Source organism: Pleurodeles waltl, chromosome 8, assembly GCF_031143425.1.
Source record: "Pleurodeles waltl isolate 20211129_DDA chromosome 8, aPleWal1.hap1.20221129, whole genome shotgun sequence".
NCBI lineage: Eukaryota > Metazoa > Chordata > Amphibia > Caudata > Salamandridae > Pleurodeles > Pleurodeles waltl.
This window is the reverse complement of record NC_090447.1, coordinates 1,359,042,854-1,359,062,578: the sequence shown is the minus strand read 5'-3', so window position 1 is coordinate 1,359,062,578 and position 19,725 is coordinate 1,359,042,854. Positions and strand designations below refer to the sequence as shown.

General features: G+C 42.2%; 1 protein-coding gene across 2 annotated transcripts in view; it reads left to right on the top strand.

The window, feature by feature from the left end:
- The window catches only part of CEP126 (centrosomal protein 126), a 304,423-nt gene that overhangs the window by 107,363 nt on the left and 177,335 nt on the right, over positions 1-19,725 (top strand). For both annotated transcript variants that reach the window (XM_069202376.1, XM_069202377.1), the window contains exon 6: positions 8,313-10,485. In XM_069202376.1, the coding sequence (XP_069058477.1) occupies positions 8,313-10,485 (2,173 nt within the window). The remainder of the gene's footprint in view (positions 1-8,312; positions 10,486-19,725) is intronic.

Here is a 19,725-nt window from a genome sequence, read left to right as displayed (position 1 = left end):
TCGCACAGGAAGTATCTCCGTTTTGTGGTGGGGTCGCAGCACTATCAGTTTGCGGTCCTCCCGTTTGGTCTTACTTCAGTACCTCGAGTCTTCATGAAGGTGATGTCGGTGGTTGCGGCAGAGCTCAGGAGGAAGGGGATAGCAGTATTTCCTTACCTAGACGACTGGTTGATCAAAGCCAAGTCCCCGGAGCTTGTGTTGCACCATCTGCAGTCGACAACCCAGTTGTTGTTCAATCTGGGCTTTTTGGTGAATGTGCCCAAGTCTCACCTAGAGCCCTCTCAACGCCTCCTGTTCATAGGGGCAGTACTGGATACAACATTGGATCGAGCCTTTCCTCCGCCTCAGCGGATTCAAGATATTCAGGAGTTGATTCCAATGTTTCGAAGTGGAGCAGTCGTCCTCAAGGTCCTTCGTCTGCTCGGCCTGTTTGCCTCCTGCATACTGTTGGTCACGCATGCTCGCTGGCACATGAGGGCTCTTCAGTGGTGCCTCCGAAGGCAGTGGTCTCAACACAAAGGAGATTTCGAAGGTTCTGTCAAGATCTCCAGAGATGCTGCTACGGACTTGAAGTGGTGGATTGCGGACGACAATCTTTCTCAAGGAAGGCCGTTCACGCAGTCGCCACCAGTGATCACGGTCATAACGGATGCTTCCACTCTAGGGTGGGGAGCTCATCTGGGGGATCTGGAGATCAAAGGGCTTTGGTCTCCAGAGGAACAGATTTTTCATATCAATCTGTTGGAGTTGCGGGCTGTACGTCTGGCTCTTAAGGCCTTCCTCCCATCCCTTTGCGGTCAGTCGGTTCAGGTCCTGACGGACAATACTACCGCGATGTGGTATATAAACAAGCAGGGAGGAGTAGGGTCGTACCTTCTCTGCAGAGAAGCTCTTTGACTATGGTCCTGGGTAAAGGACCATCAGATTTGCTTGGTAGCAAATCATCTGGCCGGAGTCTTGAATGTACGTGCGGACAGTCTCAGTCGCCATTTCTCGGCCGACCACGAGTGGCGTCTCCATCCAGATCAAGTCCGTCTGATCTTCCAGTTGTGGGGGGTTCCTCGGATAGATCTGTTTGCCACCCGGGAGAACTCGCACTGTCCGTTATTCTGCAGCCTCCAGTATCCGGTGCAGGGGGCGTTGGGAGATGCGTTTCAGAGAACCTGGTGCGACCAGTTGCTTTACGCGTTTCCCCCATACCCTTGATTCCTCGAGTATTGAGGAAAATTCGCCAAGACCGGGCCCAAGTCATTTTAATAGCTCCGGATTGGCCAAGGAGGGTGTGGTATTCCGACCTTCTTCAACTCTCAATGTGCCCTCCGCTCCGTCTCCATCTCAGGGCAGACCTCCTCTCGGAGTCGCAGGGGCAGGTTTTACACCCCAACCTCCAGAGCCTGCACCTTCATGCCTGGAGATTGAATGGGGCAACCTGAGTTCCTTCTCTCTCCCACCTGATGTAGTGGATGTTATCTTAGCGGCCAGGCAACACTCCACTAAAACTATCTACGCTAATAGGTGGTCTAAATTTGTGGTATGGTGTGGGGAGAGACAGATTGATCCCTTACGTGCTCTTATGTCAGATGTTTTATCTTTTGCTTTGTCTTTAGCGCAGAAAGGTTGTGCAGTGGCTACTATTAAAGGTTACTTGTCTGCCTTGTCAGCCTTCATTTGTCTTCCAGACCAACCATCGTTATTTAAATCTCCTATAGTACTTAGATTCTTGAAGAGCCTTATGAATAAATACCCTCCAAAACCCTTTGTTATACCTCAATGGGATTTGTCCTTGGTCCTGACTTTCCTTATGGGGTCCCCTTTTGAGCCTATGCATTCTTGCCCCTTAAGGTTCTTAGTTATTAAAACAGTTTTCCTGGTGGCCATAACATCTGCAAGGAGAGTGAGTGAGTTGCAGGCTTTATCGGTAAAACCCCCTTATACAACTTTTTATGGGGATAAGGTGGTGTTGAGGACCAAGGCTGCTTTCCTTCCAAAGGTTGTTTCACCCTTTCATTTGGCCCAGACAATTACTCTGTCCACGTTCCATCCTCCGCCTCATCCTTCAAAGGAAGAAGAAAGACTTCATCGCTTGGACCCAAAGAGGGCGTTAAGCTTCTTCATAGACAGAACAAAGGATTTCAGGCTGGATGATCAGCTTTTCATCGGATACGTGGGCAAGAGGAGAGGAAAGGCAGTCCACAAGAGAACACTCTCCAGGTGGGTTGTTCTTTGCATTAAAATTTGTTACTCTTTAGCAAAGAAGGATCCTCCTGATGGTATTAGAGCTCATTCCACCAGGGCTAAGTCGGACACTTCGGCCTTGGCTAGGGGTGTTCCTGTGGTCGACATCTGCAAGGCCGCAACTTGGTCGTCCCTTCACACTTTTGCGAAACATTACTGCTTGGACTCTGAGGTTAGAAGGGACGGCCATTTTGCACGGTCAGTGCTGCAGGATTTCTTGGTTTGACCATTCAGGCACCCACCTCCGGGCGCAGTACTGCTTTGGGACTCTATTCATTAGGTGAGGAATCCACAGGTAGTTGTATCCATCAGAAGAACGAGTTACTTACCTTTGGTAACGACTTTTCTGGTGGGTACATTAGCTACCTGTGGATTCCTCACGGTCCCACCCGCCTCCCCGTTGCCTTTTTGGTCTTACCAAGTAATCCTTGGGTGTGCTCTCTTGGTCTTTAGGACTGCAATAGATTATGTATATATGGATATTTGTATATATTTATTTTTGTATAAACATATTTAGTATATATATGTATTGTTTAAAAAAAAAAAAAGAGGTTTTATTAAATCTATAGCCATCTTCTTGCAAAGATGTGTAGTTTACAATGTTATGAGATGTTGCCTTTATCTTTCATTGCATTGGATTATTGTTCTCAGGCACGTAAAAAATGTTGGTACTGACGTCGGCGAGGACCTCTTATTGCCTGTATGACGTCAGACGGCGTCGCGTGGGCAACTGTGACGTCCTCGTCGACGTGCAGAAGCTAGGAAGATTTCCGTCGAATGCTGGCGCCATGGGAGTATTCATTAGGTGAGGAATCATTAGGTGAGGAATCCACAGGTAGCTAATGTATCCACCAGAAAAGTCTTTACCGAAGGTAAGTAACTCGTTCTTCTGCAGCATTAGTATCTTTCATAGATATACATGCGACCCATCCTCCTCCCCAGAGAGGCTCCCCTTATAGCTCGGGATTATTATTATTATTCTCACTTGTGCTTCTATTCTAGAGGGTGCTGTAGCCTGATTGGCTGGAGTTTGGTTCCTTTTTGTTAAAAGGACAGAGACAGGCTCTTTAATTGACTGTTCATTACCATTATGGTCTATGATAATGACACACACTACTTGATTATGGTATTTCACTTCGACAAGGGGGAATGATTCAAGCATGTGAATCTATGAAAGATACCAATACCGGAGAACTACAGTTACAGGTAAGTAACTCATTTTCTAATCTGAAATGGGGATTTTTCTAGATTGGGGCTAACAGTGTGAAGCTTATTTCATGTCTGCTGATTCTAATATATTTGTGTTATGTTCTTATAGTGCTTCTGTCTAAATTATTCTTCATCCCTAATATCTTTGCAAATTTTAACACCATCTGTGTTGTCTCATTACATGGAAAGTTGACTTTTAGTTTGAATCAGCTTGGTGGTTCGCTGTTTAGGGGTTTCAAAAAAATAATTTATTTGTTTAAGAATGTTTTTATAGCAGCTACTGTGGCAAAACCCATTATGTTCACTGAGGCTTATTATGTCTGTGCGGACTCCACTTCCCTGACTGTGTCATGACCACACAAACTTGCCAAGTCAAATCAAGGAAGTGCATCAGAAAAGCAAAGAGATATCCTCGGTGGAGACAGCAAAGCCCAAACTGGAAGAAGGTTTGCAGAGTAATCTTACGCTTATTTCAAAGGAAGAATCAAGAAGAGAAGATCCAAGATGGCCGCTGTGAGTCCTGAAGGTTAGTTACAGTTCTAGTCTTGCAATCGGTTGGTTGCTAGGTTACGAGCTCTCCAGCTGGAAGCTTTGCACTTCAACTGAGGTCTGACAGGAATCAGCTGTGTGGAGAGAGAGCGCGCTTCAGAACAGAAACTTCTGTGAGGTAAAATTACATTTGAAGATTATATTACAGAAAACGGATAAATATTGTCAAGGTTTATTCAAAGAGTTTGATAGTAGACTGTTCCCGTGGAAGACGGCAAGGCTACAGAGTTAATATATGAATTAACCTTATGTTTACAAGGTTCTTGTTTAAGATATTAAAGTCAAAGAAAAAACGAACTTTAAAAGAGCAAGTATCTACAAATGTCAAGGTTATAAACGAAGGCCAAGTTTAAAGGAGAAACGAACTGTTAACAAATAAGCATTTACAAATTCAATGGTAATAAACCAAAATAGAGTTTAAAAGAGAAACGAACTTAAATAAACAAGCATTTACAACTACAAGTTATCGACAGATGTCGAAGTAAGGAAGGAGAAACTAACTGTAATAAACAAGCATTTACAAATACAAGTTATCAACAAATGTCAAAGTAAGAAAGGAGAAACGAACTTTAATAAACAAGCATTTACAAATACAAGTATTGACAGAAGTCACTAAGACAGGAGAAATTAAATAACATCAGCTGATTTTGAAGAACGCATTATCACCAACTATATATATATATATATATATATATATATATATATAGCAACATAAAACTAATCTCTAACAAAGGTTGAGAAGTTCTTCCAGAATCAGTAATAAGCATTTTTTTTAAGAAGAGCTATCATTTATAGAGAGAAGCAAGGCTACAGAGAACTCAGGGTGAGTGAAGAAATAATAGAATTAAAGAGAATTAAGTGTTGAGAGTAGAAAGTGAAAAACTGATGTTGTATGTCCCTAGTAATTGCGACTGTGACTCTTGCAGGTGCTGTATCCAATCTTAGATGTGAAGAGGCAGACTGAGTATTGGCGTTCATCATCTCTGTGGCAGTCTCTCTACCATCCCATTTCCCTTTCCCCCTCCGGGGTACTCAGCACGAAGGATTAATATTCGTTGTGAGTAGCTCGGGTCGGGACTGAGGAGTTATCTTCTGCTTCTGAGGAAATCGAATTGAGGTATCCTGACAGACTGTTAATCTATCATGTGTTGGTGGTACGAGAAAAAGTCCCTTCCTACAATACTTTCTGTTGGCGGCAGACAATTTTTAATTCATAGAAGTGTTGATATTACCGAAATCACAGTTGAAATGCCTCATCTTTTTGTGAGGTGTAATATTTATTGACTAATATTGCTAGAGTTCTGTGTTAATGCAAGAGTGAGGGAGAAACTGAGAGCCCCATGGTTCAGAAACCCTGAAATTTAAAAGATAACACAGTGTAAATAAGTCTTTTCCATTGTTATCAGTATGGCCGCCATGAGTGGCCTGGTAAATGAGACAGATGTTAGAAACTGTAGTAAAGTACCCTATTTTTGGCATGTTACCTCCAATTTCTGCCTGATGTCAGTGTGTTTGACTGTGTCACTGGGATCCTGCTAATGAAGACCCCAGTGCTTATGCTCTCTCTCCTCTAAATTTTGTCATTGCCTACTGCAAACCCAGTATTTCACCCAAAATTGGCATACTGGTCACCCCTTATAAGTCCCTAGTATATGGTACTTAGGTACCCAGGGTATTGGATTCCAGGGGACCCTATGGGCTGCAGCATTTCTTTTGCCACCCATAGGGTGCCCATGCAAAGGCTTCTACAGGACTGCCATTGCAGCGTGTGTGAAATGGTGCATGCACCTTTTCACAGCCTCTCCCCTTGGACATAGGTGTTACGGGCATGGGAGGGGTAGCCTCCCAGAGCCTCTGGAAAGGGCACAGATGGTGCCCTCCTTACATAACCCAGTCTACATCGGTTCAGGGACCCCCAGTCCCTCCTCTGGCACAAAACTGGACAAAGGAAAGGGGAGTGAAAACTCCCCTGTCCATTACCACCCCAGGAGTGGTGCTCAGAACTCCTCCAGAGTGTCCCTGGGTTTTCCCATCTTGGATTCCAAGTTGGCAGGGCACTCTGGGAGCATCTGAGTGGCCAGTGCCAGCAGGTGACGTCAGAGCCCTCCCCTGATAGGTGCTTAGCTGTTAGCTGTCCAATCTCCCTTTCAGGGCTATTTAGGGTCTCTCTCTTGGGTGGTTCTTCAGATTCGGATTGCAAGACTGCAGTAGGAATCCTGTGCATCCTTTACTTCACCTTCTTACCGAAGATACTGCATCTGGACCCTCCAGGAATTCTAAAACTGCAAAAAAGAAGCAAAGACAACTTCTGCCACATTGTATCTTAAGGTCCTGCCAGCAACTGTTTCCAGGTCATGCATCCTCCGAGGACTGCCTGTCTTTAGCCATCACCAGAAGAACAAAGGAATCTCCCTTGAAGTGAAGGAGTCACTTCCCTGCTTCAGCAGGCACCCCTCTGCAGCGACGACTGGTGGCTTGGGGCCCCCTCTCCTGAAGAAGTGCATGGATCCAGCAACACGGGTGGTGGACTGAAGTGGTCCCAATAGTCCTGAGGTCCAGATGTCCAACTTTGGTGGAGGTAAGAGCTTGTCTCCCCGCACAGGATAGTACCCCCATGCACCACGTGTTTTGCAGTTGCCAAGTCTTGTTGGCATCCTTCCATGAAGTTCTCCGTGCACCATGCAGCTCCGGCCCCCAGCACTTCTTCCTGTGATGCATAGCCTCCTGCATGGTTCTCTGGCGGTGTGGGATCCCTTTGTGTAGTGCTGCGTGGGCCGCCTTTTGCATCTTCTTTGTCCCAGAAAGAGAGCCCCCTTTGTCTCCTCCTCCTGGGTAGAGGCCACCAGGTCCCTCATGGTCCCGGGAAGCGCCATTTTCTGCTAATCACGAGCTGTGCCAAGGCTTATTGACGGAATCCAGCAACGCAAACCAGACTGCAATCATCCATCCAGCTTGGGTGCAGTACTGACTGTTCTCCTTCACCAGTGGTTCTTCTTTTGCACCTTCATCCGGCTTAGCTGGGGCTCATGTTCTCCCTGGACTCTTCAGTGCTTCTTGGACTTGGTCCCCTTCTTCCACAGGTCTTCAGGTCCAGGAATCCAATGTTGGTGTCTTCCAGTCTCTTCTGGTTCTTGCAAAATCTTCTATCACATGTTCTTGTGTGTTCTAGGAAAGTCACTCTTATTTACTCCTGCTTTCCTGGGCTCTGGGGTGGGTTCTATTACTTACCTTTGGTGTTTTCTAACACTCCCAGTGCCCCTCTACACACTACACTTGCCTAGGTGGGAAACCGACTTTCGCATTCCACTATTTTAGAATTTTGTTTGTGTTCCCCCAGGCCCATTTCTAACTATTGTGATTTTCACTATTTGCAGTTTTCTAACTGATTTTACAGCTATTTTGACATTCTAGTCTATATACTGAGTGTATATACTGTGTATATTACTTACCTCCTAAGGGAGTATAGTCTCTAAGGTATTTTTGGCCTTTGTGTCACCAAAATAAAGTTCCTTTATTTTCGTAACACTGAGTATTTTCTATCATGTGTGTGAGTACTATGTGACTACGGTGGTATTGCATGAGCTTTGCACGTCTCCTAGTTAGGCCTTGGCTGCTCATCCACACTACCCCAAGAGAGCCTGGCTTCTAGGCACTGACAACATTTCACTAATAAGGGATAACTGGACCTGGTATAAGGTGTTAGTACCTTAGGTACCCACTACAAACCAGGCCAGCCACCTGCACATACCCCTGAAGTTACTTATAACCAGTGTACAAGTAACTCCGGATGTGCAGAAAATCCACCTCATTATCAGTTGGACTCTGGCGGTCAACTAAAAAATGAGGAATTACAGCAGGAATCAGTAATTCTGTGCCCGATTACCCAGCTCATTTTATTTAGAGCCAGATTTTCACCCAGAGATTTTGGCTGATTTTAGCAACGTTTACTCAGATCCCGTATTTACAATAGGGCTGGCAACTGTTGTTACCAGCTCAACCCAGAATTAATAGGTCACTCTTAATGAGGGGTTAAGTAATATACGTTCTCTGTAGTTGATAGTGAAGTCAGGACTATGATCTCAATGCACTGGACTTGTCATGAAGATATATTTTACTATCTAGGCAACTGGTGGAGAAATTGTAGCAGAGTTCTATATCAATGAGCCTGTTCTGGAAAGGTGAGCTGACACTCGTATGTTTGAAATAACATGACTTGAATCACATGGTTTAGTACCTGTAATAGTGCCCCTCGCAAATAATCTAGCTATAAAACTATAATTATTGCAGGCTGAATAAAGTGTTTTTCTGTTCTTTTTCAGGAATTCAACCAACAGATTAATCATTTAACTCATTCAGAAAGCCTGTCAAGTGTAGATAGTCTTGAAGATGGAGAAGAAGAGCAACATGTCAGGGCGAAGGTTGCAGAACCTTCAATTGCAGCACAAGAAAACTCTTCATCCTACAAACCACAAAGGCCACAGTCGGCTAAACCATCTCACCTTCGTGCAGCGGGGGAGGGGCTTACTAAGAACGAGCAGGTGAGCAAGTGGCTTCAAAATTTAGACTACCAGAACAATGGTTTGACACCTCCAAATGAAGTGTCAGACAAGAACATGTTCAATCCCAAAGACGAACACTTAAAAAACCGTAATGAAAAATCAAATGTAAATAGTGAGAAAACCAAGACCGATCTGTATGTCTCACGTACTACACCAGCTTCAGAAAATAACAACAGTGCTTGGTCACACAATGAAAAAGAGGAAAAGGTCTTACCAAAAACCAACACCTGGGTATCTCAATCACCTGCTTTTGAAATGGTGAGCAGAGAGAAACTGTTGGGTGGTGGTAGCCATGCACGAAAAACCACCAATGCTTGGGTCACTCCTGATCCTGCTCCAAGGCAAACAATTCAGGTTTGTACACACGAGGATTCGTCTGAAAATATGCATCCTTCAAGGTCAACATCCTTGCCTACAGACCAGGGCATAGAGACACCAACAATGCCTTCTAGAGAACACCATCCTTCTTCTGGCTCATATCCCAGTGTAAACTCAACTAATTACACACAAGAACGTAAACCACCAAAGGATGTGAATTCTACTGCAATTGTTTATGAGCTAGATGATGCTGCTAACGAAAACAATATTGTTTGCCACTCATTGCCTACTGACCAGACCCTAAGTGAGAAGAGCAATAATAACATGTCTTCCTCTTCACGAGTTACAGCTAGATCTCACATGATGTTGAACTATAATAATGAAATAGATAGGAAAGATCAAAAGGAAAATGCCAAAACAACAGTGGCATCCTCGTTTCATGCTGCTTTCAATGTTGATTTATTGAGAGAGCAACATAAACACAGAAACATTGAGGAGAGTGAAGGGACCAATTTGTTGAAAGGTATCTTAAAAAAATGCTCCAAGTATGAAAATGGTTACTCCCAGGCACTGCTTATCAGTAGAGGTGTTAGGTTTGCTAACCAAAATCAAGCTGGTATCAGAGATAGTTTGGAGCTAACAAAAGTTAAAGGAAAAGACACAGAAAACCAGAAGGGCAGCAGAAAACTGAGGTGGTTTGATGAACTGGACAACCTCATGGCAGAAGATGAAGAGAATGCTTGCAAAAGCAATGTTAGCGGAATTTCGGAGACACAGACTTCCCACTATGAAACAAAAGGACATTCAGATAACATGAACTTAAAAAGTGTGACCACAGGTGCAAACTGTGGGGGTTCAAACAATCAAGAATATTTTTCAAAACTTGCCCAGATGACAGCTGTTATGGTACCAGAACATATGTCAGTTCCTGTCATTTCCACAGGCTACCATTTCGCAAAGCAGGCATGGTTGTCATCCAAAGGAGAAAACGGAACCACATCTGGCAACAATAGTGAAAGCCAGAAAAATAACACACCCAAAGGTAAAACAAAGGTCGTCCGAAGGCCTAAATCTGCTAAAACTCCAACTGATTCTGGATACAAGACTAGAAAAGGTACAGTGATACGACCACAATCAGCCATCGAGGCCAACAAAGTGATAAAAACTCAAGGTAAACTGATCATGCCCCACCCGCCACCCAAACCAGTTTCAGACAACAGAGCTGGACAAAATGTGACAGACACAGTCTACCAGTCACCTCAAGCTGATTATTTGGATGCACGAGATACTGTGTTGTACAATCAATATTCTAATAAAGGCAAACCAGAAAACAATTCATCCTCACACAATGCCATGTACAGTAACAACTCAGTCATTGCAATACCATCTCCACCTTCCTACAGTGCACCTGCATATGAGACAGTATCAAAGACACTGGTAACTGTCAATACCATTCAAACAGTTGCCCAAAAAGATAGTCCAGCAACTCCTCCTAAAAGGGGCCCAATATATGGAGAAAATGGACTGCGTCTTGATAGAACACCAACTGATGAAGAAATTACTCTTCTGTGGCATGGTGTACGTAATGCCCTGGCTCATAAGGATTACAGTACAGGTGAGATTCCATGTTCTGTTGGTTGAGATATTGTTGTAGCTCACTTTGCAGTGGAGAAGAGAAGCTATGCCTTTGTTCAGAGCCATGTACGAGTAATGATTAATGGCTTGGACTAACCATATAACAATAATACTGTGAAGCAGAGGCCTTCATATGGCATTAGCTTTTAGATAATTTTATAGTTTGAAACCTATTTTGAAGCAATAGATCATTAATTTACATATGATTTTACCATTTGCTTTATCATTAGCTATTCCTCTAGAATAAATTTGTACAAAAGTAATAAGAAACCTGACTGTTATACTGATGTGCATGGTGTTAATGAGATAGTCTCTTTACATGGCATTTTGTGTTTTACATTTTGTAAGAATATATTTCTAATGATATGTGCAGCTAAGTCTTGGGACAAAAGTCCTATGAACATCATCAGAATGATATGCAAGAAGTTAGCTTCTTTCTCCAGGACACAGACAAGAGCTGCTGCCCAAACCAGGCAAGGGTCATAATATAAACTACATTTAGACCCTGTGGTGGTAGGGGGCATTCCAGTTGTGACAATCCTGGGATGCTGAATGATGTTAATTGCAGAGGACACAATGTTGTCTAATGTGTAAATCCTAGTGGACATTATCGACCATGGCTAATGCTTTCTCTAAGTTTTCCTTATCTATCTGTCCTAAATGGTCATCCGCTTTCATCTGTGAAAGCTTTTACAGTTTGTTGTATTTTGCATATATAAATCGGTTAGTGTGTGATTTTCTAGGACCTGACGGTATAGAAGAGGCTTTTCAAAACTTTTTCCGACAACTCTATACAGAGGAGAGGGAAGTATGAGATGATGCAGTTAGTGATTGGTTGGATATGGACCCACTCCCCCGTTTTACACAAGCAGACTCAGCTGACTAGATCTATTACTCAGGGGGAAATAAGAGCAGTTTTAAAAGAGAGTAAGAGGGGGGAAGCGGTGGGACCAGATGGCATCCTTGTTGAATTTTATAAAGCTTTGGGCGACTCCATAGTTCCGGTAATCTCACAATTATTTTCAGAAATATTTGAAGAAGGAGTCCCATTGCCTGCTTCCTGGCATAAGGCAACTATCTCTCTTATTTTAAAGCCAGGGAAAACCCTAACGAAATGTAAATCCTAAAGACCAATATCTTTGTTAAATAGCGATTATAAGTTATTTGCTAAAATATCAGCAAATAGATTGGAGGGGTGATAAGCGACTTGGGTCGCCCGGACCAAACAAGCTTTATTCAAAATAGATTACTGCATGAACAAACATTTAATTTAATTGGCGCTATTGATTTAGCTACTGCATACCAAGAACCCCTGCCTCTTATAGCTCTGGATGCGATGAAGGCTTTTGACCAAGTCAATTGGAATTACTTAAATATGATCCTTAAATGAAATAACTTAGGTACTAAATTCTGCCGGGCAATTTGTTCAATTTATCATGTGCCAGAGGCTAGGGTACTGGTAAATGGAAACTAACTGACTCCTTAAGGGTCACTAGGGGTACTAGACAGCGTTGCCCACTTCCCTCCCTGTTGTTCTATTTATACATAGAACCTTTCGCTAGAAGGATTAGGAAGAATCCCATAATCCCTCCCTTTAGTTGCAAGCGGTGGGTGAAGAAAGTTGCTTTATATGCCAACGACCTTTTAGTTTATACCTCTAACTTATCTATAGCGTTACCTACTGTATTGAATATTTCAGAAGAATTTGGAAAGATCTCGTGTTATTATGTCAACCCCGATAAAACAGAACTTGAAGGGTGATAACTGGCAGATTACAGAATCAATGAGGTATTTAGGGCTATCAATTGTGCAGAATTTGGAACAAATAGTGACGGATAATATTAAGATAGTAGTAACAAAGTGTAGTAAGCTAATGCAAGGATGGGCACACCTTCCTCTTACAATTATCGGAAGAGTCAATCTGGTCAAAATTGATAATTTTACCTAAGCTGAATTTCATTTGTAACTCTATCCCTCTACAAATGGATAAAACAACCCTGGTCACTTCAACAGAAATAAACTCTTTTATCTGGGCTCAAAAAGGCCCCAGCATTTCATGTACGAAATTGCACAGAAGAAAAGAAAAGGGGGGCCTTACACTTCCTGACATACATTACTATGCGTGGACATTTCACCTTAAGAATGTTAGAATGCTATTCTTCATTCCCGGACCGTTCAGCGATTGGAGAGATGTTTAAATTTATGGTAGCCACAGAAAAAGGTGGAGTAAAATATTTTTTTAGATAAATTCAGCGATCATAAATTTTTCAAAAAAGTGAGATTAAAAATACTACAAGATGCAGCTAAAGCCTGGTACAAGTTGCGGCAAGTAGCAAAAATAGAGTATTATAATCAATGGGCTCCGGTTTGGGACTCCCTGGGTGCCCAGAGTGTTTAATAGATGTATTGGTTTTGCCTCTTAAGAAAGCAGAGGTCGAATTTTGGAGGGACCTAGTTAGGGACGTCTCTCTACTATCTTAGAAAGAACTTATGGAACGAACAAGAGGAAATCTTTCTAGGTTGAAGTACATTCAATTAAAAAATTGGACACAGAGGGCCACAGTCAGTCTTGGGTCTGCAAATCAGCTAGAGGACGATTTAATAAAAAATCATTGGAGTTTGAAGAAGGTATCAAGCTGGTATTGGGGTACATTGGATGGTGACTTTAACCTACCAGACTCCCTGGGTCAAGTACAAGTAAGGTTGGAAGCATTGATGCGTACATTTTTTAAGGCAGGTAAAACTACCTCATTAAGGAGGAATCATCTTTGTACTCGGCACAGGGCTTTCTTCTCTCCCTATAAGCTTTCTAAGATGGGGGGGCAGTTAACTGTGCAAAATGTGGCTTACTAAGTGCGTCTGATATTCACATGTTTTTGGAATGTCCAGAAGTGTACTGTTTTTGGGAAAAAGTATGCAAAGCAGTTTCAAGCATGGTAAAGCAAATATTTCAGTGAGTCTTCTCTTAGAAATTTTTAGTATACCAGAAGAAGGGGAAGCAAGTAGCAAAGAGACAAAGACAGTATTGTTCTATGCGATACTCTTGGCTAGGAGAGAAATCTGTCGGAAATGGGTATCTGAGTCTTCCCCTTCTTATTCAGACTGGCTCCACACCCTCATCTGCACATCAAAGATGGACATGGGAGCGATAAATTCAAATAGGGAAAAGTAAGTAAAAATATGGTCATGGTTGTTGGAATGGAGGGGCACTGGAGAGTAATCCACTACTGGGGTTCATCATCATGTTTGCGTTCAATGATTAGGGGCCACACTACTCTCTCTCCTCTTGAGGCTGATCTCTGCGCCAAGGCTCAAGTGAGAGAGATCCGGGCTCCCTTACATTAGTCATCTCCACACATGAGCGGGTGTGATCAGGCGGTCTGGAGTCAACTAGTAGTTAGAGGTGTATGAGGACAAAAAACAAAAGTGCTGTGAAAAACATCATCAGAATGATACACAAGAAGTTAGCTTCTTTCTCCGAGACACAGCATTACATTAGAGCTGCTGCCCAAACGAGGGAAGGGTCATTCTATAAACTACATTCAGACCCAATGGTGGTAGGGGGCATTCCAGTTGTGACCATCCTGTGACGCTGAATGATGTTAATTGCAGAGGACTCAATGTTGTTCAATGAGTAAATCCTAGTGGACATTATCGACCATGGCTAATGCTTTCTCTAAGTTTTCCTTATCTATCTGTCTTAAATGGGCATCCGCTTCCATCTGTGAAAGCTTCTATATTTTGTTGTATTTTGCATATATAAATTGTTTAGTGCATGATTTTCTAGGACCTAGCAAGAAATCTTGCACATCAGTATCTCCAGAGAGCAGATAGGTGTTCTTTAGCAGCTTTTAATGTGGAGTGTTGCAGCTATTGCTGAAATAACTTGCCCATGGTGACTATACTGATCTGTTGAGTGGTGATGTGTCTAGGGCTTGGGCTTGGTCTGCTAGCTTTAAAACCCAGTGAAGAGTTAATAAAATGTGAGTCCACTGGCCACAATAACTACCCATTGGGACCTGAAAGTGTTGAATGAAATGTGCCAATCTTAACCGTACCATTGAGCAGATCTTCTGTAAAATTTGCAACATTTTGCCAATTTTCTAATTTTTATTTTTAGGGAATACTGGCCACATTTATTTCTTTAACTTTTACTATATAGGGCAATGTTCCCATTGTGTGAAATTAAAAACTATACACGGGGTACTAGCTCTGCGTAGGTAAAGGTGTCCATAATGATGATAGCAGAACATTTCGCCAAAATTACCAGAGTTAATGTATATATCTTCACTTTCAAATACAGTATAATATTCAAGCTCAGAAAGCATAGAATCAATTGTTTTAACATCCCAGTCATCTGACACAACCCAAGGTGTGATAATATCGTTCATCGAAATTATAAAAACATAAGGAATTTGTATCACTTGAGTAGGACCAAATATATCATATGGAATTTTAATCCCAAACAATCCTGTCAGAAACTGAAACAGCAGAAATGTTCAGTAGGGACATGTCTCTTTGCAATTTGTGGGAAGACAAGTAAGGTTTTAAAACCTCTTCCACCAGTTCAACAGCAGAACATTCAGGAAGCTAATGCCTATGTATAAGCAAGAAGAAAACATTATCAAGTCCAATCCAAAGAAGAAAAGCAAGTAATGCCAATATAATCCATAGGTAATGCCATGGAAGAATTCAATTAGTGTGTTTAAGCGAGTTAAAAAGCTTACATATACTATGTACGGAAGCAGTAGTTGAAGAACAATTGTTTATAGCAGCAAAATAACCTGAAGCATTCTGTGCAAAAACTGGAGCCTGTGCAGGTGACAGAGAACTGGCAGATATATCCAATGGTGGCTCATTATAAACAATCCCATCGATTTATGTTGGATTGCTGAATTGCAATTTAACATTTGGGTATTCCTTGTACTTTTAGAGGTATCAGGAATCAAACAAAAGTTCATTTTCCAGCCTTTCCAACCTAGGGGAAAACAATTTCATTTTTGTTTAATGTTTGACAAGGTATCTCCTGAAGGGTTATGAGAGAAGTAAGGAAACTACCCAGGAATCCTTGAGGTCTACTGTGCAGGATCGGCCACATGATACAATTTGATATGATCAATGGAGACAAAACTATTGTCTTTAGAGCCAGGCAGCAGTGGTAGTTTCACTGTCCTGCTGCCCTGTATCCCCTCAACAGGGACCGGTGCTGGGTAAGGTGGGCCAAACTCCTTCTTCACAGGTATCTTTTCATGAACCAGCTCCCCAATTTTCAGTATTTAGCCTGCAGATGTTTTTGAATCCCACATTCCCAAAGTGGCAGTGTTTGTTGTGGAACGCTCATCTCAGAGCTTTTGCAATTCCTGTAAAACAGTGATACGTCCATTTATGCCAAAAGGTGTGTCTGCCGCTACTGCACCAGGACCAATAAGATCTGGAACAAACATAGCGATGCCAAACAGGATTTCATATGGGATATGGCCATCAAACATTTTCAAAGCAGATTTGTTAATGCTGTCTGTATGCCATATAGGTGATGGATCCAACTACGACCTGAACCTAATACACTAGGTGTTAATGATTGCTTTAAGTATTGTTTTTTTTCTTTTGAATTTCTCTCTGAATGATACGGAGAAGAATAATGCACTGCTACCCACAACTTTATCATGGCATCCTTGTAAGCCTAGAGGAAAAGCAGGGGCCTGGTCCAAAAGGAAAGCAGCAACTGCATATGTTCAGATAAAGACTTGAAAATCTTTAATAACAGTGAACGAGTGAGCCAATCGCTGTGGCCACACCAAAAAGAATCTGAAGCACGAATCTACAGTTAGTAGAATGTATTTGTATGCACCATCTGATTTTAAGGGACTGCAGCGGCCCAGGTACACACACTGCCTTGGCTTTTTTCCCACTAAAAGAGGTGTCTGTGGTGAATGATTGATGGTGGAACCTTTCATTTGTTGACAGTGGCAGGTCCTTATTTGTGACATACTGTTTGGTCTGTTTGTATAGACCATACAACCAATAACTCTTTTGTAATAATTAAATAGTAGACACCACACCGGCATGGGCAGAAGCAACACCCTCATGTGCTGCTTTAATTAGTTCTATCCATGATCTTGGTTGACGATCACATGTTCACATACACCCTGGTATATTAACATATAAGGAATGTTTTGGGCACTCAATTGGTAGGATAGGTATGCTTTTGATAGTGGCTTGTCTTCAACCGACGCGCGTACAGCACCCAAAATGTCATCATCCATCCACCAATGGGAACGAGTTATCACAGGAGCATTTGCCGTAACAACTGCATACATGCCTGCTTTATCAGCCAATAGGTTCACTACAACGTGTATTCCAACACGCTGATGGCCTGGTGTATATATTACATGTGGCAGTTTGTCTTTAAACTCTACCACCTTCCCCCAGAACATTTTATGCTTGATGGTGTTTTCTTTAGAATCTGAGAGTCTATTTAGTCACCAGTAGTGTATGTTTTCATTAGAGGACTGGATACAATAATACAAATCATACACTATAAGTGTGGGGAATTTGGGATTCGTATGTTCCAGTGCCAGAATCAATGCTTTGAGATCAGCAAGTTGAACTGTACAATCCCCAAGGGACTGTGTAGGTTTCAGTTTCATGTACTTCTCCTTTCTGACTGACCAATTCTCTTGGTCTGTTTGTCGGATAAGTCCTGAACGGAACGAGAAAGACTCGTATCAGTGTACTGATACCTGTCAGTTTATTTCAAGTTGTCATGATTTCTTAAATTATATCTTTTCTCCGAGGGCTCTGAATGCAGAGATTCTTCCTGTTGTTTTACTTTATCTTTATTAGACTTTGGTTTTTACCAGCATTTTTCAGAAGAGTTCTGTAAAAATGAATAAGACAAAAGTTAAATTGATTCGGAAGTACCACCTAAAGGATCTGTGGGGCCAAATGATTCACCTTGTAATATAGATGATTTGTTTTTTATTGTGTATTGTCTCCGCAGAAGGTTTTTTCATGCTCCTAACCGTTTTAACATCCTAATGGGGGGACTTTAATGCTAAGATGGGCTCAAACCCCACTGTACTTCATCCCTTCCAGGTTTACCAGGAAGTCTGTGCTCAGGGTATTCGGAACGCAGGGGTGAAGAGTTGCTTCAGTATTTATTCTGGGGCTGTACAATGCTATGAAACTATGCAGCAATATTGATTCTCTCATTCCCGTTTTTATTCGGTGGGGAAAGGCTCCTTTATTTAATATATTTTGGTTCCATCACTCATTGGTAAGCTATCTCAATCTACAATCACCTTGGCTAGTGCCTTTAGCAATCAAAATCCCATACAGATTTCCCTAATTCTCCCAGGGCCAGCCAACTAGCTCTATGGTCCTTTCTCCACATGATCAAGGGTTAAGGCTTAGGTGGCTGTGTGTTGATTACTCCAAACTTCTTACCTCAGTGATAAAATCCCATAATCATGGAGCACCTTTTATCAGCAACCAAGTCCAGTGATGCCATTTTTTTGGCTTTTGATTCCCTAAACGCACAGATCAAAAGTTGTCTTCTGTGTCAGGCGCAAGCTTGCAAAAACCCTGAACCTGACTGGTTACATGTTTGACAAGGAGTGTACGTTTACTAATAAGCAGTTACGAGAAGCAATAACCTCTGTCCTTAGGAACAAAACCAAAGCAGCCATCAGGGACAAAAAGCAGGCAGTTAAATAAGAGATGTGGGACAGTTTACTTGGAGCCACCGCTGTCAAGGACACTGGAGGTTTTTGGAAAGTTATCAATCATTCTTTGATCACTGAAGGTATGACTGACGGTTAGGGTCTAAAATTAATGCAGAGCTTTGGTTTTATTCACTTCAAAGTCATTTACTCCTACATGGGCCCTAAGGATTGTAATTCTAAAGGTTCACCTGCCACTGTCAATTAAATTTGAAATAGCTAACGTTTGGGAGGCAATCAATGACAATCTCTTGAAGAAGGCACCTGGGCCTTATGGGGTCTTGATGGACCTATACAAGGAGAATGTGGAATTCTGGGCTCCTGCCATCAACAATGTGGCCAACAATGCTGTCCTCAGCAGTTTTCCACGTTCTTGACACACAACTGTGCTCATCCCCATATATAAAAAAGGCTGTAGAAATGAACCATGCTGCTATAGATCAATTTCACTTTTGGACTCTTTGGGCGTATTCCATCAAGTAGGATTGAGGGTTGGGCTAAACTCAACTGAGTAATTTCCCAGTGCAATATGGGTTTAGGGAAGAGCTTGGCACCACAGAGCAATACCTTAATCTCCATTTAGTTATCAGTAAGTATACTCTTGCTGAAGGGGGTTCACTGTTTCTCTCCTTTATGGACTCAAGCAGCGCTTTCGATATAGTCAACTGTAGCAAACTCTGGAAAATTATTTTTGACCTAAGGCACAATGAGGACTCTGTTGTTTTCCTTCGGGCCTTAAATTGTGGGATATGTGCATTTGTCAGACATAGGCTTGCATCCTGGCTCCTATTTTATTTTTTCTTGACGTCTACAAATCTGAGGGAAGGACATGCCCATGATCAATTTAACCTGAGTCCCGGCCCTGATTTATTCAGATTATGACCTGCTAATGTTCTAACTTTTATGGACAATTTAGACATGGAAAGAAACTTATCTAAAACCAAATAAATGGTATTTGTTCCTAGAGCAGGGAAAGAATGATCTTTCTGGATTAAATGCAGGGATATTGAACAGGTCACTGATTTTCCATATCTAGTTGTTGTATTTGACCAGAAATGCTCGTGATCGTCCTGTATAGCCAAATAATGCCTATGCTTTAATCACTCTGTGGGGGCCTTGTTTCATTTTGCTAAGAAATTGGTCAATAAAGTAATTCTGCCCTTATTAGAGGTTTATCAGCGCAAGTGTTTGGCCATTTTAATATATGGTGCTGGTGTCTAGGTTACCGTTATGTTGCAGTGGCATAGACCGAGGAGAATTGCTTCTGCCGGCGCCTCCTTGGTCTACCTCCTTCAACTCCACACTTTTTCCTACGTGAGGAACTGGGCATTTCCTATGTGTCTGATTTGATCAAAGTGGCACCCTTAGTTCTTTGGGACTATGTCTGGGCAAATATGTACACCCACCTTTAATAGGGAGGTCATTGTAGATTGCCTGAAATGCACGTGCCTTGGCATTCACTGGCTGAAATATGTGTACAATATGTCTAAAGCTATTGG